The 25,140-nt window shown below is 43.0% G+C and overlaps 2 protein-coding genes across 16 annotated transcripts in view; one reads left to right on the top strand and one right to left on the bottom strand.

Moving 5' to 3' along the window:
- Window positions 1-572: 572 nt before the first annotated feature.
- Window positions 573-3,448, bottom strand: LOC135483423 (neuferricin-like). Of its 2 annotated transcripts, none has more exons than XM_064764333.1 (5): window positions 3,330-3,448; window positions 2,298-2,676; window positions 1,928-2,074; window positions 1,447-1,633; window positions 573-1,291 (listed from the first exon to the last, which is right to left on the bottom strand). In XM_064764333.1, the coding sequence occupies exons 2-5, from the start codon at window positions 2,605-2,607 to the stop codon at window positions 1,081-1,083; spliced, it is 855 nt and encodes a 284-aa protein (XP_064620403.1). In that variant the 5' UTR covers window positions 2,608-2,676; window positions 3,330-3,448; the 3' UTR covers window positions 573-1,080. The 2 variants fall into 2 exon arrangements, with proteins under 2 accessions (XP_064620403.1, XP_064620404.1); XM_064764334.1 differs by having other exon boundaries at window positions 3,318-3,442.
- Window positions 3,449-4,615: 1,167 nt separating this feature from the next.
- LOC135483421 (mediator of RNA polymerase II transcription subunit 15-like) overlaps window positions 4,616-25,140 on the top strand; it is a 30,551-nt gene continuing 10,026 nt past the window's right edge. Inside the window, exons 1-16 of one of the 14 annotated variants that reach the window (XM_064764322.1) lie at window positions 4,616-4,796; window positions 7,744-7,831; window positions 8,735-8,786; window positions 12,714-12,860; window positions 13,007-13,092; window positions 14,796-14,906; window positions 15,509-15,565; window positions 17,322-17,387; window positions 18,409-18,525; window positions 20,496-20,557; window positions 20,860-20,987; window positions 21,190-21,461; window positions 21,728-21,906; window positions 22,133-22,299; window positions 23,209-23,307; window positions 23,634-23,731. In XM_064764322.1, the coding sequence (XP_064620392.1) occupies window positions 4,702-4,796; window positions 7,744-7,831; window positions 8,735-8,786; window positions 12,714-12,860; window positions 13,007-13,092; window positions 14,796-14,906; window positions 15,509-15,565; window positions 17,322-17,387; window positions 18,409-18,525; window positions 20,496-20,557; window positions 20,860-20,987; window positions 21,190-21,461; window positions 21,728-21,906; window positions 22,133-22,299; window positions 23,209-23,307; window positions 23,634-23,731 (1,824 nt within the window). In that variant the 5' untranslated portion in view covers window positions 4,616-4,701. Of the gene's footprint in view, window positions 4,797-6,921; window positions 7,243-7,743; window positions 7,832-8,734; window positions 8,787-10,878; window positions 10,986-11,738; window positions 11,925-12,713; window positions 12,861-13,006; window positions 13,093-14,795; window positions 14,907-15,508; window positions 15,566-17,321; window positions 17,388-18,393; window positions 18,526-20,495; window positions 20,558-20,859; window positions 20,988-21,189; window positions 21,462-21,727; window positions 21,907-22,132; window positions 22,300-23,208; window positions 23,308-23,633; window positions 23,732-25,140 lie in introns of those variants that run through there. The other 13 variants (XM_064764321.1, XM_064764320.1, XM_064764319.1 and 10 more) reach the window with 13 other exon arrangements.

Raw genomic sequence — 25,140 nt, 5'->3', positions numbered from 1 at the left:
GCAACAGGAAATGTACATGTATGAAAGATAAGTATATGAGATGAGAAGTGTGAAGATTACCATCTCCAACCAGCTTACAGTTGACACCAAGAGCATAAAGACATGGTTAGGGTAATCACAAGGGCCGATGGTGGCAATGATGAATGAATGGGCAATGACGAAGGCGATGAAAAGGGCCATTGCAGGAGCGAGGACAGGGCAAATGGTATCAGTGGCAACGGGTGATGTCATGCTACTCTGGAAGCAGCCATGAAGGGAGTGCAAGCTTGCCATCTTCCTTTGATCTTTTGGAAGCCTCGTCTCTGCTGACCGAATAGTATCGGTGAATGTATGCTGTACTGTATCTGTATAATGATGACAACACAGGGTTCATTCTCACTGCCAGCTTATAGAGGTAGAATTCGAGTGTTCCACGGTCAAACACAACCACCTTTGGAGTACTTCTTGTGATACTTGAGGGGAAGGGCCACTGTTTACTTCACTGTTCAAACCATGATATCCCAAGATTTGCAAAAAGCAGATACTGCAGCAGTCTTCCTTTGTGGGCCAGTATAAACCAATGGAAGAAAAACTTCAAACATTAATTCAATTCATTAGAAATGTATTAAACTATAATACAAGTCTCTATAAGAACATTATTAATGATACAAAAACAGACCAGTCCCTCAAGGACCAAAAATTAAGTACACTCCTGAACATTTCAAGTGTCCAACATCCTGATAAACAATGCCAACGTTGATAAAGCTAACAGGGTTGTAAAACTATCCAAATTCTACATCAACATATACATGCTATGATTGATTCTAAATATTTCGCATCAAGCAGCTGTAGTAATGATTAGCTAATAGGAATAACACCTTAACTACAAAACGAATCTTCTACATCTACTGAAGATCTCAAAAGTAATACTCTCTCTTAAACTATGGAATGTGGATTCACCAATCTGTAAGAAATTGCTTGTGATATTTTTTCCGTACCAATCCAATTTTAGTTATTAATAACATTGTAAATTCATGATCCACAAACAGCTAATATATCACATTCCGGAACTATCCAAGAAAGTTCCTTTTCTTCATGTTGTCAAGACTCAGGCAGCTTACACAATGGTGATCGTTCATCACAGCCTGTGTACGGTCGTAGAGTGGGATCATGAAGATCTCCGCGATCTATCTCACTATTCCACTGTCCTGTAGGAGGTCCTTTGTCTCTCACACATGCACATCGAGGATGTGCCTGTCCAGGTTCGAAATACTGCCGCGGCACTCCAGCCCAATCTCGTTTTATTCCTCCACTAAAAACAAAGAACACAATAAAAAACTGAATAATACAAATACCAGTTGGGTGACAGTAATACAGCTTGAGATAGAGTTGGAGGTCGGCAAGCCACTCAACACTGAGAGAAGTAGGTTTGGAAGTCTGCTGCATGACAGTTACTGAGTTTCTCACCTATCAGTCGTGCACCAAACCACTGAGCCTTCCTCGTGGCTCCACATTGAATTACATGGAGGGAACTGTGTCTTTTTATCATTCGAAGCATCTTCCTTCTTCTGTTCATTCTTAGCATATCGGATCACTTGATTCAACCGTCTTGTTTGGTGGCCACTGCTGTCATAAAATGGACCAATCACTTTACCTGCAGTAAGAGAATTAAAAGCATCTAAATATGGAAAAAAATAAAGTATATTGATATTTGAATAGTTGACTGCTTGTAACAATTATAAAATCGTCTCATTCTTGAGTCAGGACAGGGATATGAATGCTGCTACTTTCAGAGATACAGTTCTGTGTTTCCCCCAATAGCAAACCCTATTCCTATTGTGTGGAATACCTGCAGTCCAAACCGAGCTACACAGGTCCTTAAATCATATGAAGAGAGTTTTTCTTACATGCTTTGTTATGATAGCTCATTAAATCTCAAAGAACCTACCAATGTATTTATATTCTGTTTTCTTCTCATAGAATGAAAGCCAATCGATGAGCTGCAGCATTTGGTTCGGAGTAAAGTCTTCTACATTGTCATCAAGAGCACCATCACCAAAGTCACCTGTCACATAACCTCGAGTTCCATCCTTACCTAAAACAGTTGTGAATGTTGTTGTTATTTTCCTTCAATAATTATTCAGCAATTTTATTGCGATTTTCAAACAACCTACTCCCAGAGAATAATATTCACTGAAACCTTCCTGAAGACCAGAAAGTGTCATATCATACATAAATACTTTGCATTTACTGTCCACAGTATTGTCCTAAGCTTATCTTGTAAATTGTAAGAACATGAACTGGAAGTTCTAGTCTACCTGCAAAGTAGTGATAACTGCCACCAGGTCCATAGTGTTGCTTTCCCGCAGACACATCAAACACCTTCCCCAAGACAGCGACATACAATCCCTTGCTTCCAGCTGTCCCATCGTAATCTGCCAACTCATCCTTTGTAAACAACTGAACGGAAGATTCCTGAATATTGCGACCGAGTAGAAAGTATTCTCTTATAAAAAATGGAGCATTCTCCTTTATCAGTTTGATAAATGGTGCAAAAATGGGAAGGGCAAGGAATATTGCAAAGACTCCAACTATAATGACAGAAGCAATAGCCACATTAGCCAACATTTTGTTCAGTCCTTGTGCTAGTACATCAGGGAGTGAGCATTCACATGTGGGGGATGATGTCCACTTGCCCTACAATGAAACAATACTACACGTAAACAATCAATACAATATTTATTACTTAGCCTACCTACTTACCTATTTGATTTGTTTCGGCGCTGATTTGTCTTCTTCGAAAAGGTCTATATATTTACCAAACCACAATAGAGTTTTCACATTCAGCTATGTTGTAGGGCAGGACAATGATTTTGTTGTCCCCGAGTTAACTGAATCAAAGGCTGTCATTTGGGCTTGCTTTCTTTTGTCTGTCCCTCCAGCATGGCTGGTGATGACATCAAGTGAAATCACTCCAGACTAGACAGATTTTCTGTTACTTTGACTGTAATGGCGCCCCATATATTTCACCATCGAACAAGTTTATGAGTCGACCACTTTTAGTGCAAAATATCTCATAAGATACAATTCGTGTTTAATCAATCTCCTTTATAATAAATTCTTAACTACCTAATTAATTCAGGTATTGTAATTGTATTTGTAAGGTAAGGTTAAGGTACACGACAACATGAACTCCCATCCTGAGACAGTAGACTAGTCTAGAGTAGAGATCAGATAGAGCTTAATGGAGGAATTCCTCCAAGGATAGAGCGAGAGCGAGATCAGGTTTTTGCTAGGCAGGCAAATAGCCAGTATATAGGCCTACTCCTACCACGTACTATAATACAAACCAGTGATTTTGAAAATACTCCCCCTCTCGATATTTTTTGTAGGCCTATAGGCCTAGTACAATGTAGGGGACACCGGGGCTAGTTCGCCTACTTTTCAGAATAATGATATTGAAATCCCCTGCCTCTGGTCTCGATAGGGAGTTTTTCCCAAATGAAAGCGATGATGACGTGCCCCATTAACAGGACGTAACATCTATTTTAAAATGCGTTTCGAAAGTGATTGCATGTGGACAACCCATTTGTGTCGTATATCACTGGAAACGCCCGATTCCCCTGATTCTGCAGGATGTTAAATCGGGCATTTTATTTCTTTAAATAAATCATAAGCATCGCATTTTCTCCTGGCTCTGTTCACCATCCCAAATGGCTATATTGCCAATTGGGCCGGACAATCACGGAAAACCCCAAATATTTTACATTTTTTCCTGAATAATTCTTACAGTGACCATTCTCCAGTGAAAGACAGTTGCTTACGCTACACAAAAATCAAAAAAAAATTGAGGGTCAACCATTGAACTTTTGAGATATGTTGAATTTTGCACAAATCAGCGAAAAACGCACCAACTGGCACTGGACGGGGTAGGTGTAAACTGTGGACGAAAGTGTGGACGAAAGTGTGGACACAGTTTCAACAAATTCTTTGATAATTAGTCCACATTTGGACACTGGACCTCGTCCACAAAGTCAAAGGCCACTTCGAAAACCTTCAAAAAAGCCCGTCCAATCATTGATCAAAATCACCCATCAAAATAATATTTTTTTCTTTTTTTCTTTCGCTGACCCATCAAAAAGATTATAATGCATAATATACTGCAATTTCTTTTAAATATATTGAAAGACAAAGAAATGCCAGCCCACCAAACTTGGAGGGCCGCTGTCCACACTTTCGTCCACAGTTTACCCCTACCCGGTTCCACGCCCCCACTGGACGGGATTTCAACACGGGCCCGACGCACATTCCAAGTTCAGTGTACACATACGTCGGCAACCACAGTAAAATGCGTAGTTTCTTGTTAGCCGCCTATTGAGTAGCGTTCTAGGTTTCAGAAACTCCAAAAAACAAGTCTTTGCCAAAACAATTGCTAAATCAACACTGGCATACTGTGAGAACCAAGAAATCAATGATTTTTTAAGAACTACGATTAGGGCTTGGCCGCGCATGAATACAAAAAAAGCCCCTAATGAGACCTCTGTGTACTTGTACCACTCGGAATTCCATTGATGATGTCATAACTTCATAATGGTGTTCCCGAAACTATTTATAGATACATAAACATACCCGCCATGACACCTCCTTGAAACACTCTTGATCTAGCCTCACTGGCTTCCTGGTTTATCTTACATGTGTGTGTAAATACCCCAAACTGCCAAGATGATGGGGAAGATGGATGAGAAACAAATGCAACAAGCTATGCCGGATGATATGTGGAGGACACCTGGCTTTCGTCGGAAAGTAATGTCCCAAATGTGAGTAGTTTTAGATGGGACTCTTTCACTCTCCTCCAATCGACCAATGATTCAGTCCGACCAATGGCAATGATTCACCAGTTCTGTTTCATCGGCTCATGGCTGTGCTTCTCTCACTCTCAGGCATGTTTGGGGTTTGGGGTATTTAAAAACCAGATAGATGCCCACTACAAATCTGAGTCATTTAGCCTGGACCCAAAACCAATCCTAAACCCTCGCTTCCACCCCACCGCACTCCCGCAATCAGCAGAAAAATTTAAGAAGAAAAAACCTGCTACAGGCTAAAAAGCCTATTTGCAGTAATATATGTATGTATGTATGTATGTATGTGATGAAGCCCCAGTGCAGTGCTAAAAAACCAACATTCCGATCACCTGGGGGCTGGTTACGCGGGACGGTCAGGCTAACTTGGTGGGCTAACTTGCCTAGCCTCACACGGGCCACAGCCCACAGGCCAGGCCCCTGATTCCCATCTTGTAGAGTCATAGTAGGCCTACTCAGTCTTCCCTTCTCATACCTCCTTTCCTGGCTTATCCCATTGCTTAGCCTTAATCCCACTAACTTTAATAGGCTTCAGGGGCCTGTGCACAGCCACAGGATCAAGGCAAGGGGTTCTCGGTACTCCGATCTATCCCCCACCAGGATTTACATCATAACGGACTCGTAAGACATAACGTCATCAAAGACGTCGCATTGAAACACAGGCTTACAACCTGTGACGTCACGTCATTCCACATGTAACCAGGTTGTGAGACGTCTGGGTGGAAGAGCGATAGAAGATGGGTTTTTGTAAGGTGCCCCGAATTCGTTCATTTTGACGCACCTGAATGTGCTGAAAGTTGCAGGGTCGAGATACAGGGAAACTGTCTAGTCAGTGTGGCAGGTGCATCACAGAGTTACTGGCTCAGAGATCCCCAGGCATCAGGGGCTCTCACTCTATAGAGTCTGTCTAGACGGTGTGGCTGGTACATCACAGAGTTACTGGCTCAGAGATCCCCAGGCATCAGGGGCTCTCAGCACTCTATAGAGTCTGTCTAGACGGTGTGGCTGGTGCATCACAGAGTTACTGGCTGCAGAGATCCCCAGGCATCAGGGGCTCTCAGCACTCTATAGAGTCTGTCTAGACGGTGTGGCTGGTGCATCACAGAGTTACTCAGTAAGAGATCCCCAGGTATCAGGGGCTCTCAGCACTAGAGTCTGTCTAGACGGTGTGGCTGGTGCATCACAGAGTTACTGAATCAGAGATCCCCAGGCATCAGGGACTCTCAGCACTCTAGAGTCTCTCAAGGCAGGTTCATCACAGAATAACTGGGTCAGAGATCAGCACTCTCGAGTGTTTCTATGTATAATGCATCACACCATCAATGTCAGTGCATCAGAAGCAAAATGGTTCTCTCGACATTTCAAAGATGACAAGATCAGCAATGAATTGTATGGCCTAGTGTTTTAGTCGTCTTGCTTGTGATGCACCCGCTATTTACCACATTCATAGACGAGATTCATGCACTTCTGTCGCACAGTAGTCCGCACCGCCAGTTATCGTTCATGCAGCGCTGCAGTCCCTCAAGTTCCACTTCCAGGTTATAGTTACACAATGAAAAATGAGATGGCAGCACTGTTTTCAAGTCGGTGAAGAACCCGCCTCTTGGTGTCATCCACTACCCTTATTTTACAACGAAGTGTTTCCTCAAGTTGGCATCCCGGCCGCCCGGTGTATCCCGGCTGTGGGCCAGGGGAAATGTTTTTAAATTGTATTATAAAAATGGTGACTTTGACAGCAAAAGGGTTAAAAAATGCCTAGTTGTCTTCTGTTCCATTTGAGAGGGGCGGTTATTTTGATTTTCACCCAACCCAATTATAGAAACATGTCTGGAGACTGGTGTCCCTCTCCCTTCATCATTGAGCAGAGATTGTATAAGATCAAGGGATGCAGTCTCAACGAGTATGATGTTACTTAGCAAAAGAGCATGGCATTTTCCCAAAATGTCATTGCTTTTCACCCGTCATGTGAGTGTGAATGAAGCATTGATCAGACGGAACTGCTGACATTTACTCAAGTCTATTTTAAGCACAAGGTGTAGTTGATGTCAGTGTTGTGATAGGAGAGAAGAGTATGATGGAATATGAGACAACGGCGCTATGCCTCATTGGATTTGAAGAGATGTTGCATGTTGCTGTTGTTTTGGTTTTGAGGATTTAGAAACAACCTTTCCAGAATTTGTATCCTGTTGTGCACACACATGAACCTTGGTTATGCACACACATGAACCTTGGTTACTGTTTGGTTCCTTGGTTACTTATCACTCTCAGTGTACACGGGGAATTAAAGACAAAACCTGGACATTTTGTTCCGACTTTTGCGGACTGTGGTCAGTGTCGATTCAAAGGTCTCAAAGGAGTATTAGCCTTGAATGAGTTGACATCACTTTGGCTTTCAGTCAAGAAAGTAAGGCATTTGATTTGGTGATTTGATTTCTAATTCTAATACTAAATACATGTATTCTAACTGGTAAGTTAGTGGGACAAGTCATTCTCCATCTCTGCCAGGAATCTGTTGGCCACGACCTGGAATACAGCGCTGACATGGAACATGTCATCATTACTTGGCTTGTGACCTAAATTAAGACAAAGTCACTAACTCTGCCTAACTTCATTTTTAATCTGGTTACGTTTTTTAACCTCTTACCCGAACCATGCCCAGTGAAAGCTCCAAGCCCAGTTCTTGTATTGTATTGTCATCGATGTGGCAAAATATCCTGCTTGGTTTTCTTTAATACAGACTATTCCAATAGATCTCTAGTCTAAGCTCAATATCAAATTCAGATCCGCAACCAGTTCCTTCATTGTCAAGAAGCTTCTAATTGCTAGTTTTGGGGCATTTATTTACAGCTAGTTTTGCCAATCTTGCCTAATGAAGTTCTAAAGTCTTGTTTGGGCATCTTTCCAGTGAAGAAGCAGTGCGTCAGGCGGGCAATCCAACCACCAAGACAAGCATGGAAATGGAGAATCACGTCTTCCTGAAAGCAAAGTCTCGGGTGAGTGACCAACTTCATTCTTATCCCCGAGAGTAGAAGAACCAAAATCAACTCTTGACCCATTGTCCAGGTAATTGCCCTGTTGGTTCCAAAGTCTGCCAGTGACCTATTGACTGTCCAGGTCATTGCAGTTGATGATGTTAGTTCCAAAGTCAAGGAGTCGCCCATTGTCCAGGTCATTGCAGTTGATGATGTTAGTTCCAAAGTCAAGGAGTCACCCATTGTCCAGGTCATTGCAGTTGATGATGTTAGTTCCAAAGTCAAGGAGTCGCCCATTGTCCAGGTCATTGCAGTTGATGATGTTAGTTCCAAAGTCAAGGAGTCGCCCATTGTCCAGGTCATTGCAGTTGATGATGTTAGTTCCAAAGTCAAGGAGTCACCCATTGTCCAGGTCATTGCAGTTGATGATGTTAGTTCCAAAGTCAAGGAGTCACTCATTGTCCAGGGTTCACTTGTAGCTGTTGGTTCCAGGTCTTGTAACGTGTTGTCTCTTGTATAGTTCTATGAAAATGCTGTACAGATGGAGACAGTCGGGGGAAGATCTTCTTGCCCCAAATCTGACTTAGGCCTGTTCATGCTACATGTAGCCATTTTGGTGTCATCTGTCACATATTGCATGCTACCATTACCAGATACCAAGTTGATGCTGCTGATCAAAGTGGAATAGCTTGTGGCACTTTCATAGATTTGACCTCAATTACACCTCCAGTTAGTAGATGGCAGCACATCACTCCTAATGGCTCGGTTGGTTCCATGATACAGCCCTGAGAAATCAAGTACTTTGTTAATCTTCCATGTTGTAGTAATGTTTTGAATGGAGTGATAGAATAGTATTAGTAATACTATTGCAATGAATATTTTGATATCGGATTGAAATGTTTCTCTCCTGTTTTTTTATTTCAGGAAGATTATTTGGGCCTTGTTGCCCGGCTGATTATCCATGTTCGAGAAATAAGTAAGTCTCCTTTCACTTAAAATATAACATCAGTGAGGTTAGCACCATTGTTGCTTGAACAATGTACAATGTATGTCTTGAAGAGACATGAGAGAATTGCACAGCTTGGCGAACTTGTCTTCTCCACAAGATGATAGTTAGCTTGATGTCTGACGGTATGCTCTGGTTTTGGTCAGGTTCAACAACCACACTTACTGAGCTTTAACTGACTGGTCTTCTTCTCAATGTTGGCTCGACAACCTCTCTCATCCTATGATGAAGTCAGTAGTTGTTTGGGGCTGTTCTTTGTCTACAGAAAGCTGGTTATGTACACATATGTTCTCTCAGTGTTGTTCCTGATGGTCACCAATCTTACACGCGATGTGCTCCACTCTGTCTCGCTTGGAAAACCGAATGAGACAGTCAGGCCTAGCTGGAAGCAAACAGTCTCCTTAGCGTATTGATTTCTCATCACCATGGTTACAGTTTATTACATCATTATCAATATCATATGTTGCACTAGTTTTGGACAGAAAACATCAATATTTGGAAAGCTTTTATTGTCAGCAGGAAAGATTTTCACTGATTAGAAAATAGGTCGAATTGAGATTAGTTATTTAAACAGTTCTGTGTTCAATTTTCTCACAAGAGATTTGGTTGTTTGATATCAGTAAACACTATTGCTTCCATTCCATCACGTAATCTCCAAGCCGTTTAACCTTGTAGCTCGTTGATGACGTTGGTAGTTCAGTACCTGGATACGAATGACGTCAATCGGGGCTTAATTGTTTAACCTCAAGCATATCTGGGCGTGATGTTACAGTAGGGCACCGCCATCTAATCATGAGGAGCACTGTAGGTCACTGACTTCTAGTGTGCCACTGGACTGCTCCCTGTACTCTTTTAGGGGTAATTTGCCTACGCCTGTAGATTGAACATCCCTCCCATGATAGCTTAACTCTTATCATCACTTCCACTGTCATCCAACTCACTGTCGAACTCCCAGTCTTGTCATAACCTCCACCTCCATACCCCGACAACAGTCCAACCCCTATCATGACATCCACCGACATCCTCAACAACAAGCCAACTCCTAGTACTCTCTCAACCATCCCCCTGGACTTATAGTTCCTGTCATGACCTCCACCATCATAACCCTCCAGACAGCCCAACTCCTTCATGACCTCCATCATCATAACCCTCCGTGCATGACCTTCACCGTCGACGTCACCCCTCATCACCACGCCTATCAACGACCTCCACCTTCATCCCTTCACCAATGTACAACTCAAGATGACCCGAGGCAGGAGCGGTATTCATCATCAAATGATAATTCATTTTTCTGCTGCGACTGACGTCAACCGACTTGGTCTCAGGCATCTAAGGTGAGCTTTGATCTCACGTTGGCAGGCTTTCCTTTCTTCAGGTTTCAGTGCCATCAGCTCTTAGTCCTAGAGGGGGAGCAGGTCATTCTTTCAGCTTGAGTCCAGTGTATGCCACGCACATGTACTGTATATTGCCTTCAGTATAATCCAATACAGTATTCATATAGTGTCTCATGATGGCAACATCCTTGAGATGACAGCCATTGGGTCCCTACAGAAGAGCCCCTTCTGGCTAAAGGGTCGAATTATTGATCTTACCCTCTGACATTTAGTCCATCAGAGTTGCTTTGAGTCAGCTACTGTCTGCTTCAGATTATCACTCCTTCCATACACAAGCCTGTCATTGGTATTGACCGAGGTGCATGCTTTGCCTGCCTCAAGTGACCCTGTCCCTGTATCACCTATTGATTGCCCGCTCCTATCATTGGTCCCAATCTGTGTCAATTTATGAGTTGTTAGCTGGTAACTGCAAGGGTATTTCAGGGCAAATCATTCATGATATTTTGTTAAATGCGGTATTGGCAGGGCAGCAAAACTCTATTAATAATGGTGAGAGCGTCCTTTGATTCAGACAAACAAAGGGCTCGATCAATTGTGGGAGTCCTTGTGCGTTGATGAAACAGATAATACAGTTCTCGTATCCTTATCGATCGCTCATTGTTTGACTCGGTATGAGGCGCTAGCTCGGGATTCCTTTGTTTCCAGCATTATCATAACGCGTGCTGTGTATTTGGCACCAAGGCTAATAGCATTGGCAGGAACATAGTCTGTCAGAAGGATTACGTTTTATTTCTCCAAATCATGTTGATATACAATGATATGTCTAAGCGCAAATGTGAGTATCCATGATTTCCTGAAATTTGTTTTCAGTCATAACATTTTTGTGTGGTTACCTTTTGTTGGACGATACTAGATTGTTTTGAGGTGTTTTGAGTAATGTCGCCTCATTGTTCAGTACCTTGTTCTTCAAGTGCAAATGTCACATTCTGTGAAATGCAGAGGATGTGAGTCATTGTTGATGATGCGCTCTCTGTAGGTTCGTGGCATATTTAATGATGAGTTGGTCCTTGGACATGCACAATATGGAGGGCTGGACACTTTCCCTGAAAACCCACTGAACATGAAAGGGCGTGTTCAAGGGAATAAGAGAAATAAATAAAAACGGATGTGGGAGGTAAAACCTGTAGCAGTTTTCAGAATTGTCTTCTCAGCCTTGATAGTGAATGATGAAAGCAGAGTTTGAGAGCTCAGAAGCGGATACCCAACTTGTTCCAGTTAAGCTGTACTTTGTTTCTGAATTCTTTGAATAACCCGCGCAATCGGGTTAAAATTTGTATGGCCAGATGTCAACTCATCTATTGCAGGCGTACATTTCAAGGGAAGCCCATTTCAAATATCACCACTTTCTTTGCTGATAATGCATTTCTTGAAAAAGCGATCATCTATATTGTCCTTGCTCAGCATCTCACCTCATTGTGATGGACATCTGCCACCCCCATTACCTAATGGTTGAACCTGTTCCTAGCACTATCTCTAATTACTACAGCCACAGGTTCAAATCTCAGTTTCACCCCAAGACAATGGGACTGTCCTGTTCCAGTAAAAGAGATATTTATTGTGGATGAGAGGTGTTTGCTTAATGGTAGATCAGCACACGGCCTCTGCGTGTAGTACAACATTATCTTGGGATTATCTTGTTGCTTGTGTGACATTCCCGCTCATCCGTATCGACAAGGTTCACGTCAGGTCACTGCTATGATGTTCTATAACACATGTGAGTAACACCAGTGTGTTTCGTAATGACTTCATTCATATTGTTTTATTGTGTGTGAGAATTACACCTTATACTATTAGCTGTGGTTGTAATCCCCTCCTATGTTCACATGTAGTCTTTTTATCATGTGAATGTCTTGTGTGATTTAATCCGTTAATCTTAATGTTAAAGAAGATGCTGGAGATACCTTCTAGAACAGCTGCTTGATAGCGACAGGGTTGGGGACATGTGACTTTGTTTGTTGGTATCTTGGAATGTAACCGTCAATTGCCTAAAATATGACGTACTCTTCTAAACATGTTTGTGGAAGTCATTCATTGTGATGATGTGGTGTGTGAAGAATGTGTCTCTCTGCCAGACTGTAGTATACGCCCACCTACAGCTGTTACATGTAGGTGCCAAATGACAGGTGATTGAGATGGATATAGGGCTGTCTTGTTTATTGATGTTACGACCAACATCAGGTGGTTCTGTACTGGTTTGTCACCCACATGTTCCACTGCCACAAATTAGGCCAACTTTGAATTGCATGTTCATTCTCAAAACATGTCAGTGGTTTCAATTGTTTTACAGGTTTCAATGGTTTCACTGGTGTCAATGGTTTCATCGGTTTTACAGGTTTCAATGGTTTATTGGTTTCTTTGGTTTCAATGGTTCATTGGTTCCAGAATTTTTCAGATTTTGATGATATACCTGTCAGTAAAAAATGTGCTTTGATGCAAAGTAGTGTGTATACAAGGCCTGATGATGATGATGTCTCATTAACATAATTTTGTCCCATCATTTCAGATTCGAAGAAAGAGAAGGCTGGACAGGTGCAGGCGCCCGTGATGGGCCAGCAGCAGATGCAGGACCCGATCAATGCCCTCCAGAACCTCGCCAAGCAGAACCTCTCGCCTGGGATCCCTCCCCAACAACAGGCACCAGGAATGCCAGGTAGGCCTATTACACTTGTTGTCCTTTGTAAACTTGCTTTGGGCTTGCTGGTGACGAATTCGCTGCATTCCAAACAGTAGCATACAAGGTTCTGTCTTGAGAATTGTGGAGAGTTGATGCGCCTTTGTTTTTGTTGTTTATTGCAGGTCAGATGCCAAGTCAACAGCTGCGTGCCCAGTTGCATCCCATGCAGCAGCAGATGATGCATCAGCAGAGGCAAGGAATGCCACAGGTAAGAGCGCCCTCTATTCACTATAGCAGTATCGTATTAAAGCTTCATAGTGTAACCTCAGCACAAAACCAGTAGGGAAGCGGGGTTGCAGGTGAGAGTGGCATTCCCCGATCAGAAAGTGACTGAACTTCTCCCAAGAAATAGTGTATTTCGGTCTTGACTGATGTTCTGGCCCCTACCACTCCTCATGGGTCTTGTCGCTGCACTTTGATTGTGCCTGAGGCAAGACTTGAAGAGGAAGTCTGAAAATGGGGAGATTCCCGTCCAGGTAAAAGAATGTGTCCTGGCGTTGGAGCAAACCCACTTGATTTGGATTGGTCGGGGAAAGTTCCACTTTCAGTAGTGCTATAACTGGACTTCTTAACACGTACAACCCGTTTAGGTTGTCGCTTTCTATAGATGTTGCATGGGTAGATGGAATGTAGCTTAACAGTTTAACATAATATAGCAGGCCGGAGGGGAGTTAACATGTGGTGCGCTGTAGGCTTGACTAATTGATTTTGAAGGCTTTAGACAGCTCTAAACAAAGGTGCGGTATAGACCTGACATCTCTGGGTACGACAGCCATAACGAAGGTGCAGTAAAGACTTCACATAGCTGGGTACGACAGCCCTAATGGAAGGTGCGGTAAAGACTTCACATAGCTGGGTACGACAGCCCTAATGGATGGTGTGGTATAGACCTGACATCTCTGGGTACGACAGCCATAACGAAGGTGCAGTAAAGACTTCACATAGCTGGGTACGACAGCCATAATGGAAGGTGCAGTAAAGACTTCACATAGCTGGGTACGACAGCCATAACGAAGGTGCAGTAAAGACTTCACATAGCTGGGTACGACAGCCCTAATGGATGGTGTGGTATAGACCTGACATCTCTGGGTACGACAGCCATAACGAAGGTGCAGTAAAGACTTCACATAGCTGGGTACGACAGCCCTAATGGATTGTGCGGTATAGACCTGACATCTCTGGGTACGACAGCCATAACGAAGGTGCAGTATAGACCTCATATAACTTTGTAGGATGGCCCTAGTGGATGGTGTGGTATAGACCTGACTTCTCTGGGTACGACGGCCCTGATGAAAGGTGCGGTATAGACCTGACTTCTCTGGGTACGACAGCCCTAACGAAGGTGCAGTAAAGACTTCACATAGCTGGGTACGACAGCCCTAATGGATTGTGTGGTATAGACCTGACTTCTCTTGGTACGACAGCCATAACGAAGGTGCAGTAAAGACTTCACATAGCTGGGTACGACAGCCCTAATGGATGGTGCGGTATAGACCTGACTTCTCTGGGTACGACGGCCATAACGAAGGTGCAGTAAAGACTTCACATAGCTGGGTATGACAGCCCTAATGGATGGTGCGGTATAGACCTGACTTCTCTGGGTACGACGGCCATAACGAAGGTGCAGTAAAGACTTCACATAGCTGGGTACGACAGCCCTAATGGATGGTGCGGTATAGACCTGACTTCTCTGGGTACGACGGCCATAACGAAGGTGCAGTAAAGACTTCACATAGCTGGGTACGACAGCCATAACGAAGGTGCAGTATAGACCTGACATCTCTGGGTACGACAGCCATAACGAAGGTGCAGTATAGACCTCATATAACTTTGTAGGATGGCCCTAATGGATGGTGTGGTATAGACCTGACTTCTTTGGGTACTAATCAACTGCTTGACTAACTCTAACAGGTTCTGCCCCAGATGCAAGGCCAGCGCCCAGATACGTATCTCCTCCAGCAGCAGCAGCAGGGCATGAACCAGATGGCCATGGGCATGCACCAGATGCCCCCAGGCATGCAGGTAAGAACATGTTCACATCCACAAATGAAGTTTGAGCCTAATTTGCTGATTTCATGTTCACCACTTCCAGTTTAGCCCCTCGGTTGCAGGGAATTAGCCGCTTCTCTTTCATAGATTCAATATCACCAGTTTTTAACAGCATTTTCCAAATCATAGATGAATGAGTCTGTGCATGAGTCTGCGTTAGGCTGTGTGACCGTTCCCTTGTTGTGTTGTCTTCCAGACATGTTCCCTGATACATCCAACGGGAATGTCCAATAGGCCAACCAAAGTTTTATGTCGTGTGCGTGGCATGTCACACAGTCACAAGCCAACACGAAACTAAGCGCCACAAGTGAACAGTCTACTGTTACGCAACCTTAGATTAGTATCCCGTCCTTAGCCGTATCCCCTTTTTCTCGTGATACAAGTATAGTGAGCCTTAAACCGTCATCTCAAAAATGAGGCGGTTTACAGTCCCAAAGGTGAAGGGTCCGCTTATGGTAACAATGTGATTTTGCTTTATGAGATCAATAATTGAGTATTCCACTCTGCTTGTCTTGTCATTCATAACTTTCTCATTCGGTTCAGATTGTTTCATTAAAGATGAGTGTTTCTTGTAGGAGCAGTATGGTAGTTACGTAACATACCAGTATTACCCCTCTCACAGCCATCACCAGGTAGTATCTTCCACTGGTTTCCTGGCTTCCTGTTTGCTCTCTTACCCACATTGCCACGTTGAAGTGCTGCTAAAGCTTCCTACCTCTGCCACAGGCTTGCTGCAGTTGCAATTTGGGTTTTCATTGGCAGCAACCCCCTTCAACAATCCTGTGAGAACTAGTCCATTTGTTTGCCAAGTATTGCCTGTTTTGCAGGATTGTTGACAGAGTGGCAGAGGTTGATCGAGCTGTTGGGGCTTTACGTTGATAGGAAGGGAATTTGCTTTTCAATTGTTAACATCTACAGCTCGGAGGAAGATGTCATTTTATACTTTAGAGGAGTGGTTGTTATGCATTTGTTGTTTGTTAAAGGGGGCGCTCTCATCATATGGAGAGATTTTGCCGTCTTTGCATTATTGTACATGGAGAAACGGCTGTGATTCTCTCCAGAAAAGTACATTTTTCATTTACTTTTTGAATTTGATTTGTTTGTATTGTGTTCTTCCGGAGCGCGCATTTGCAGTGTTGGGTTGGGTTTTGGCGGGTGAATGCTACTGGGCTGAGTCAGTAATACACAGCTTGGTAATTACAGTGCAGATATCTGCCACCAGGGGGCCAAGTAGTCCCTGAAGATAAGGTGCTGGTTCGTGTCAAATTCACCATCCTACCCAGTTGATTTTGGTTCTCTGACCACGCATGGAATACAAGTGGATCACAAACAAGCAAATTTTGAAACACCAACAAGTGAGCTTGTGCTGTTGTGAACACACCTTTGACCATAGCCGAGTAGGTTTACAATGATGACCATGAGCCTGTCATTTATGAATACATGGTTTGTTGATGTAAAGCCTCTGGTAAGCAGGAACAACTCCATGATGTAAGACAAGGTGTATTGGTCATCAACTCTTGATTGATCAATGATCCTGTCACCATTGTGTGGTTGGGTGAGCATTGTTTGGTTAGAACTATGACTGAACCTTGATTTTATTCAAGGAAGTGCGAAAATATACTGATTGTAACTTTGAGTTATACTCAATAGTAATTACATCAACTAATTTATTTAAACCCATCAGGACTCTCCTTGTATCATGAATCATTGTTTTGTTGATTTACCCTCATTAAATGGAAAACTATTGGAGTTGTTTTTGTGGAAGAGGAATTTGTTTGGTTGATAATGTCATTGGTGCTGGGTGGATAACCTCATGCGATATAGTTGGTTTTGCTAATCCAGAGCCTGAGCTGAACATGCCCTTGTGGAACATAAGGACTCAATGTGTTGAGATGAGTAAGGAGTTGTATATTGGTATTGCCTCCATACTGACCTGCTCATTATCTAACTGATAAAGACAAAATCAGATTGAAGGCCTGTGTGATGGCTCCTCTGAATAACATCTCTCCATCATGATGAGACTAATCTGGAGAGAATGTTGTCATTGTTTCCATCAACAGCGCTACCAAGATCCTGTGCAAACATTCGCACACAAGACTTCAAAGATTATCTCAACGGCAGGTTACCACAAGAAGCTGTTACCATGGTTACAAGATCTTGTTCGGTGGGCATATCGACCATGTTTTCTAGCCAATAGTTTGGTGTGACGTTCATTCAGTCATCATGTTCTCTCCAATCATTTTAGTTTTTATAGTTTTCTGATGAAGTAGAATGTTGAAGGACGAATGGGCAATAATTTTGCAAGTGTTCAGCATTGTGAGTCAGATGTTAGAAAGCTTGTTAATTTGACCTGATTTTGACCTTGACCCTGTGAATGCTTCCTTCCAGTATTCCCGTAACTCTGGTCAGCTTCAGCGCCAGACCTCGTACCCGGGACCCCAAGGGTACAACCAGGTTAGGACTTGTATTTGAATTCAACAGTTTGTGGTCAGATGCGCTGAACCTTCTAAGGATACCAGAAACTCTGCAAATCATGGCCATGACCTAGTTAAACATACAAGAGCTTTCTTTTCTCCGATTGCTAAAGCAGAATTTGACCAGAACTACTCCCAGAATGGAGATTTTTCATTGGCTTGCTGCAATTGAGTTCACTAAAGATGCAGACTTCTGCCCTTTTGATTTGACAATCCCCAAGAAATAATCCCAAATCGCTTGATAAAACTGCGAATGCATGATCAACAGTCCTTAGGTGGTTCAGATGACAGACCGTGGGATGGGCAGTTTCTATTTCTCGTTGGTAGAAAGTTTTGAATCGCTGAAATTCGTATAAAACATTTCAAGATGTACATGTAAGTCCCTTGTAAACCACATTAGAAATGTTCTTAACCTTTTCTTTCCCAAAAGTTTGTTGAGTCCCAGACAATGAAAGATTAAGAACTTTGGTGGTTTTGTTACCATTTTTCTCCTGTTGGAGGTGGTTATGTGTTGGAAGTGTTGGTATTCCTAATCCTTTACCTTTTACATTGCTAACCTTTCTCTTCAGTTGGTTTGTTCCAAGCCTGTTGGCTGTAGTTTGTTACCAACATGGGGGCTTGACCCACCAAGAAAACATCATTCATCTTGACTGATAGTATTGTTGATAAACAATGCTTTTGGTGAAACTTATTAGTCGTGCTCCATGTTGGGTACAAAGATTTATAGCAATTCCAAATGTTTCTAAAATTATATATCATCCCGCAAGAAATTCTCAAGATGCTTTTTGGTGGTATTTGTTGATCCCTGTGTAACAGTCCTCTGTCCACAGGTTATACTTGCAGAACCAGTGTTGATTACGAAAAATCTTGTGTTCAATTTCGTAGCATAAAGTTCATGAGTCATATTACATGGCTTTCTTGGAGAGAATATCTAATAAAAATTCTCCTCCAAAACTGTTCATTGTTGTTTATAGTTTTTCATGTAGTTCGCCTTCCAGCAGCCACCCCACCATGCTATGCATGACATGCATCACCTGGGACCCTGTGCGACCCCACCTAGTCTGACCCCTACCACTCCAACGAAAGAGTACCCACCGCCACCATACTTAGTAAGAGAAGTAAGCAGGTCTCAACTTGGAATGGCTTGGTTTGGTTTTAGCCTCTGGTTGAAGTTTTCTTCTTGATTTTCCTTTACAACAGTTGATATCAGCATTCTGATTACCACCATTCACTCTTGTAGTTTGGTAGAAAAGGCATTATGTCATGGCTGAACAATGGCTTTGTTGTTTCATCCTGGTGAAAGTTATTGTTATTATACCTTCTCTCCATGCCATGTCTCCAATATGATCATCGGTATTGATTAATAGGCAAGTTTATCCTTTGGTCAAAGCTTAGTTTAGTCCTTTCTTTCCATACAATATCCGCAATCTGTTGGATCCCAGTAAGGGATGATAGCAAGGGCAGCATGTCTGAGTGAATGCTCAGGCCCTGGTAAGGATTGCGAGGAGGCAGCATGTTTTCCCGAGGTATAGGTGAAGGAACAGTTGTTTTTGGTGTTCGTTTGGTGGAGGTTTTGTTCAGCTGTGCCACAGAGAGTTACATCATAGCATGAAGCACAGCTAAGTATAGATATCCTTAGAAAACAAACGTTAGTGTTGATAACCCTAGAAAAGCTTTCTATCCTTGGTTTTGTGTCTCAAATTGCAGCCTCGGTGCTTGAATCATGACTGTCATGTCTTTCATGGCGTTGGTTTCTGGTTAACAGCTCCTGGTCATCCAGTTAGATATGGCTTGTACTGTGCTCTTGTGTCAATGATACGAGGAGGGGGACTTTGGTGGTTTCGGCCAAAATGGCCTGATGCTTACTAAGGATGACTTTCACTTCCAAGTTCGATTTTGACAAATCAGTTTGGAGTATTTGGTGGAGGACATCGTGTAGCCAGGGATATTATATTCATTGCCATTCTTGTCTTTGATATCAAGTAGCCCTTACACTATTGGAATGGTTTAAACTTGCTTTGATATGCTTTGATACTCGGAGATCCATAATGAATTCCGAATGATTGACGAGTCTTGCAAAAAATGCTAAGTACATGTATGCAGACTCACTAAATTGATGTCTAGAATTTGAACTGATGGTTGCCATGGAAACCAGATTTCAATTAAATGAAATCTACCACTGAGACTGGTGTTCAATATCATAGTTGGTGTGTTTGGGGCCAATGATGGAGGTTAACCCTTCCACTACCAGCGGGAGGGAGAACTTGCATAGTTTTCAAGCTTGATTCTTAATCATTATCAGCTGGAATGGATTCATCATATAACTGGTGAAATTTCACACAGTCTACAAGAGTTGATTTGAGGTCGTTTTTATTTGGGGAGGGGGGTCAAAGCATGATCTCGAAATATTCTTATCACTTTTCTCTATCATCAGGTTCACCTGATCAGTGCTAAGCTCAAATACATTGTAGTCTTATCGTATGGCGTTCACCTTGTGATCAAATGGTGACTATCATTGAAATGATCAAACTCTAAAAGCCAGAGTACAGGGCTACATCAGATCATGTTATGTTTAGTTTAATTAATGTGCTGGACTGGGGTGTTGATGTCAAAATCTGATCATGCGGAGGTATTCTATTCTGTGTGGCCCGACTATACCATGGAAATATGTAAGTAAGAGAAACTGGTTCAATCCTTCATTGTGTGACATGGCCTAGGCCTTTGGCCTGGGTCTGCCACTCATTGGGTTGGGAGGGTCTAGTCCATCGGCTCAGAAAACGTGGATATGGTGTGAATATTGAGTGGGTGATGGTCTGTCACCATCAACACCAAGCTCTTCTTGGGTGCGGGCACGCAGGGGTCCAATGGTGATAACTTGAATTGAACATGGCAAAAGGCCGGCCTGACCAGCTTTAACATGTGAGTTAGCGGTTGAGCACATCATTTTCCCTGGTGTAGAATGTTTCTAATTAGAACCCATTAAAGTGAATTGACCAGTCTTCAAGTTCACATGCACTTTTCAGTGATTTGAGCAGTCTTCAAGTTCCTGCCCAGTTTGACCTCACTGTCTGTTTCCTTTGCCTTTCAGCACCCAAACCAACAGCCAATGCCAGTCAGCATCCAGCAGCAGCCTTCGCCTGCACCACCAACGTAAGGAAACAGACATTTGAGATTGATGCCAAAGTTCTGCGGGTTACATGGGTGTTTCGGGCATGTGAGACTGCCTGCCGGGCTGTGTGTTAAGAGATCACGTCACTGAAACCCTTCAGTATTTCGATTCAATGTGCAACGTCACACTAAGGCTCCGTCCTGAAAAAAATGTTTCTGAAAGGATAACTAGGCACTCGTTTCAGTTACATGAGGCGGTGCTTCCATCTGGCATGTTGTTGAGAAACCAAAATCTACTTGCTGTCATTTGCATCATGTTTACATCTGTTGAGTGTTTGTTTCAGCTCATACCATGTGCAGTCTCCTGCTACCATGTTAGCCAGTCCCTCCCCACAGAGCCAGGTCGTGCCATCGCCAGCCTCTAGGACCATGGGGGCCCCATCTCCTGGCCAAGTACAACTACACACTCCAGGTAAATAAGGATTCCAGTTCCGATATGCCATACTCAAAGAGACCGACTGACTGACCACAAATATTTTCAAAACGTAAGGCTTATTGAAATCCTTGATGACTTTTCCTCAATTGCAGGATGTGCACAGCTCATATTTTCTTCTAAAGAGGTTTCAAATCCCATAACTTGATCCTTATCAATTCTTGATTTGTGATCATTGCAGGTAATGTCGCTACTCAGGGTGCGGTTCCGAGCCCCGCGTCCAGAACCCCTGAGGACCAGGCGTACCTCGAGAAACTCCAACAGCTCTCCAAGTTCAAGGAACCCCTAAAAGCGTTCATTCAGAGCCTCGACAAGGGTGACGACCGACACAAGAAGGAAAAGATCAAGATGACCAACTTACTGGACGTCCTGTCGAACCCGAACAAGCGCCTCTCGATGGCAGCGTTGGTGCGGTGTGAGCAGATCTTGGAGAAATTAGACTTACAAGTAAAGGTATTTCTTATCTTTAGATATTGTCATTATCTCTGGATCTGGTGATTCGTGGCTGTTGTGTTGTCATGTGGCATGTGGGTGTTTTTTTGTAGAATGTCAGAATGATCTTTCTCCTCTGACACTTTGAAGCTGATATAAAACACCATTTTTTGCCTCCAAGGTAACTTTCTGATGATGATTTGAATTTTCAAGTTATACCCGCAAATATAACCAAATTTGGGAGATGTTGTCTGTTGTCATGGAATAACCAGTTACTTGTATTACAGGCTACCCTCCCTAGTGGCATCACCCCTTCGACAACCAGCCAGGTCTCTCAGGAGCGCCACATGTGCCAACCCCTGCTTGACACGATTGCTGCTCACATGAAGTCTCCGCTCTTGAATCACACGCTCCAGAGGACGTTTGGGCCCGCTCTCTACGCGATACAAGGGGGGCCTCCTCTCAGGTAGGTAAACTTCTGTCTCTCTTATCATTTGAGACCAGTGCCAGTTAGCGGGCTTAGCTTAACTGCAGTAACAGTCTTCCAGGAATTCTTCTGGCCACAAATACTTAGTTTGAGTCTGTTTTGACGATTGGTTATACCTGTAAAGAGTGATTGAAATTCCCTGGCTCAGCTGGCAGTGGAAGTAACCATCAGTCTTGAAGATTTCCATCATCACTGTCTCCCACAGATCTCACAGCCCTCCTGCCAAGCGACAGAAGGCAGAACCCGAGAAAGACAATGAGATAGCAGACGTACTTCAGGGAGAGCTAGCACGTCTGGAACAACGTTTCAAGGTCACACTCGACCCTGTCCATCACTCGGGATCCAAAACAGTGCATTTAGTCTTTAAGTTAGGTAAGTGTTTCTGAAGACAACAGTATCTGGTTAGGTACATTTGTTGCCCAGGAGTTTGGAGCTTGATTGTGATGGTAGACTCCGAGCTTCTTTGGGAAAGACTACTGTCAGTTTCTGTCCCCCACCACCTGACAAGTCCAAGGCACCACAGTCACACTGTACATGATCCCAGATCTGAACCATAAGGCAGACATGTATGTTGTGTTCTACTAGATGTGGTTCAGTTTGATTGAGTAATCTCTGTTCACAACCAGTTGTGGACAGAGACGATTCAAGAGGTTTGGAACCAGAACCAATTTAGTCTGCTTCAGTGTTTCCTTGAACAGAAGCAAGATCAACCAAGACATATTTCATGTGCTTCCATCTGTCAACACAACCTGAAGTTAGCCTTGGTTGTGTATTGATTGTGATAAAGCTTTGTTACAAAATGAGGACACAGGGGGTTGGTTGCAAACAATAGTTAGATCATAACATAACTATATGAGTGAATGCTATGGTCTGCAGACCATGATTAGGAAATGGAACTCACTTATTTCTCTATCTTATTTTGTTTGGATGTTATATCACCCATTGAGTGTTTTCACAGGCAGCCATGTTGAAGGGAGAACAGTTATTTGTTGTGCCTGACTAAACTTGATCAAATGCTGACATGGTCATTTGGGCTCGCTGTCTTTTGTCTGTCCCTTTAGTATGGCAGGTGATGACGTCATGTGAAAGCACTCTATAGTTAGTTGAGTTATTAGGTAATCAGTTGTGACCACCTGACCATGTGCTCTAAAGAAGCAGATGAATGTAGTCTTGTATAACAAGCAGTATCTGTTGGTTCACTTGGCCATGCATTACGTGGATTATACACTTCTCATGATTCATCAGTGAACAATTCTCTGGATTATTCCTTCCACATTGCAGATGATCGTAATCTGCCGAGTGTTCCTCCCATCATGGTGACCGTCCCTGAAGATTATCCACAGAGTAGTCCCAAGTGTGAGACCGGAGATGAAAACTATGGTGAGTGTGCCTCGTTAACCTGCCATCTTGTGACATGTCATTCACCAGCCTAAACAACATGGAGTCGTCGGCCAAGACACGCTGGTTGGTGCTGCATTGAAGTGAGATAGGGTGTGTTGTGGAACCTCGGGCTCAATATTACACCCATCAGTAATAATGAGCAATCCCAGATCATGACCCAAAAAAAGTTCATCAGTTGACAAAAGAAGAGTCACTGTTCAAAGGATTTAGAGTTGAATGCGATCAAACCACGTCATTTCCAGTCAGGGATTGTAAATTCTAACCTGAGCTCCTTCAGTTTCCTAAATTGAACCTTTCTGTTTCAGATTCAACTCCTTTCTTACAAGCGCTTTATAAAGCCTTGAAGGCTCGTCTTGACCGCATGCCTGATAAGTACTCGGTCACTGCCTTACTTAACACTTGGGTAAGTGTGTTTATGACTTATTGGGGGAACTTGAAGGGTTGTTCTTGGAAGCACTGAAGAAATGTGCACAGGAGCATGCTGCATATCACCAAGCATCCAGCGATATGAACATCCCTCCAAAAGCTATCTCTTGCTTATAGAGTTGAATTTTTTCACAAGTTCCAAATTTTGAAAAATTTTCAAAGCCAAAAAAAAATTTGAGGGGCTGATGATGTTCCTTCATTTGAAGCAGAAAAAAAACAAGTGAAAAAACTTCTTGGATTCAGACATTTTTTCATCCATCTAAGTCACAAGTATGCAAGTGATGCAACCGTCGCAAACATGACCTGATCATACTCAACTCGGCCAAGTTTATTATTCATACTGATTGATTGGTAGTATTCTAATGAAAACCTGTTTGAACTCGGTTTGTGAAGGCCACAACTTGTTCTGGACCTGGTTCCTTGATCTAAACCCAGGTGGCAGCTCATTCTAATTCACAGGTAGACCTTGAAGAGAAATATTTCCTTCTACCTTCTCCCCTATATATAGCCATCTTGTTACAAACATACGTTGAGAATGTCTCGACTTCGTCCACAGGTGGTGTCGCCATCTGGCTATACAACACAAACTACTGAGTTATATCAGACGACTTATTATGAGAAATAATATGCTGTGAACTATATAGTGTCAGTACAATGTATGTATTTGTGGAATGTTCACATTATTCAGACATTTATGGTTTAATCCAAAGTGGGTTAAGGTAGCATTTGTTTTTCCTCTTGTTTCTCGAGAGTTGCCTGTGTGGCTTGCACACTGGGTGCTTACTTGTTGTACGTCAGCTCACAATCGAACTTGGCTTTGCCATATATAGAAACCAGGTGAGAAAACAACAACCGACACTCAACATACAAGTTGAACGCTCCACCAAGAAAATCAAGGTGTGATGTGTTAAGTTAGTTGAACAATGGATATGATCCGTTTTATTTAGTCTCTGCAGAGGTTCCACGTTGGGTCAAACCTGAACTCCAGGTCTTGGTTGGAAAGGGGAAGTTAAAGTTCTGTCACACGTGGGGATCAGTTTGAGAACCACTCAGGGGTACAGAAGAGGAGGAAAGGGGCACACAAGGGGTGCATGAGAACTGCAAAGGTCCTTATGTTTAGCGGTGGAAAAAAGGAGTGTAATTCAATCTCTCTGCCTTTATAAACTATTAGTCATTACTAGTATAGAGATAAGTCCAAGCCTTGCATGTTTGTTCTCAGCTGTTGAGCCACGGATTAGCCTGCTGGAGCAGGTGCACCAAGTACTACAAATCACTGGTATCTCTAATGCGGCTTATTAGGGCTCCTGGCAATTCTCAACCACAGGTTCAATGGTATGATATGTGCACTCCTCGCTAAGAGGTTGCAGATCCAGATCTCTGCAGAAA

This window comes from Lineus longissimus, chromosome 2 (genome assembly GCF_910592395.1).
Source record: "Lineus longissimus chromosome 2, tnLinLong1.2, whole genome shotgun sequence".
Classification (NCBI taxonomy): Eukaryota; Metazoa; Nemertea; class Pilidiophora; order Heteronemertea; family Lineidae; genus Lineus; species Lineus longissimus.
This window is presented reverse-complemented; position numbering and strand designations above follow the sequence as displayed.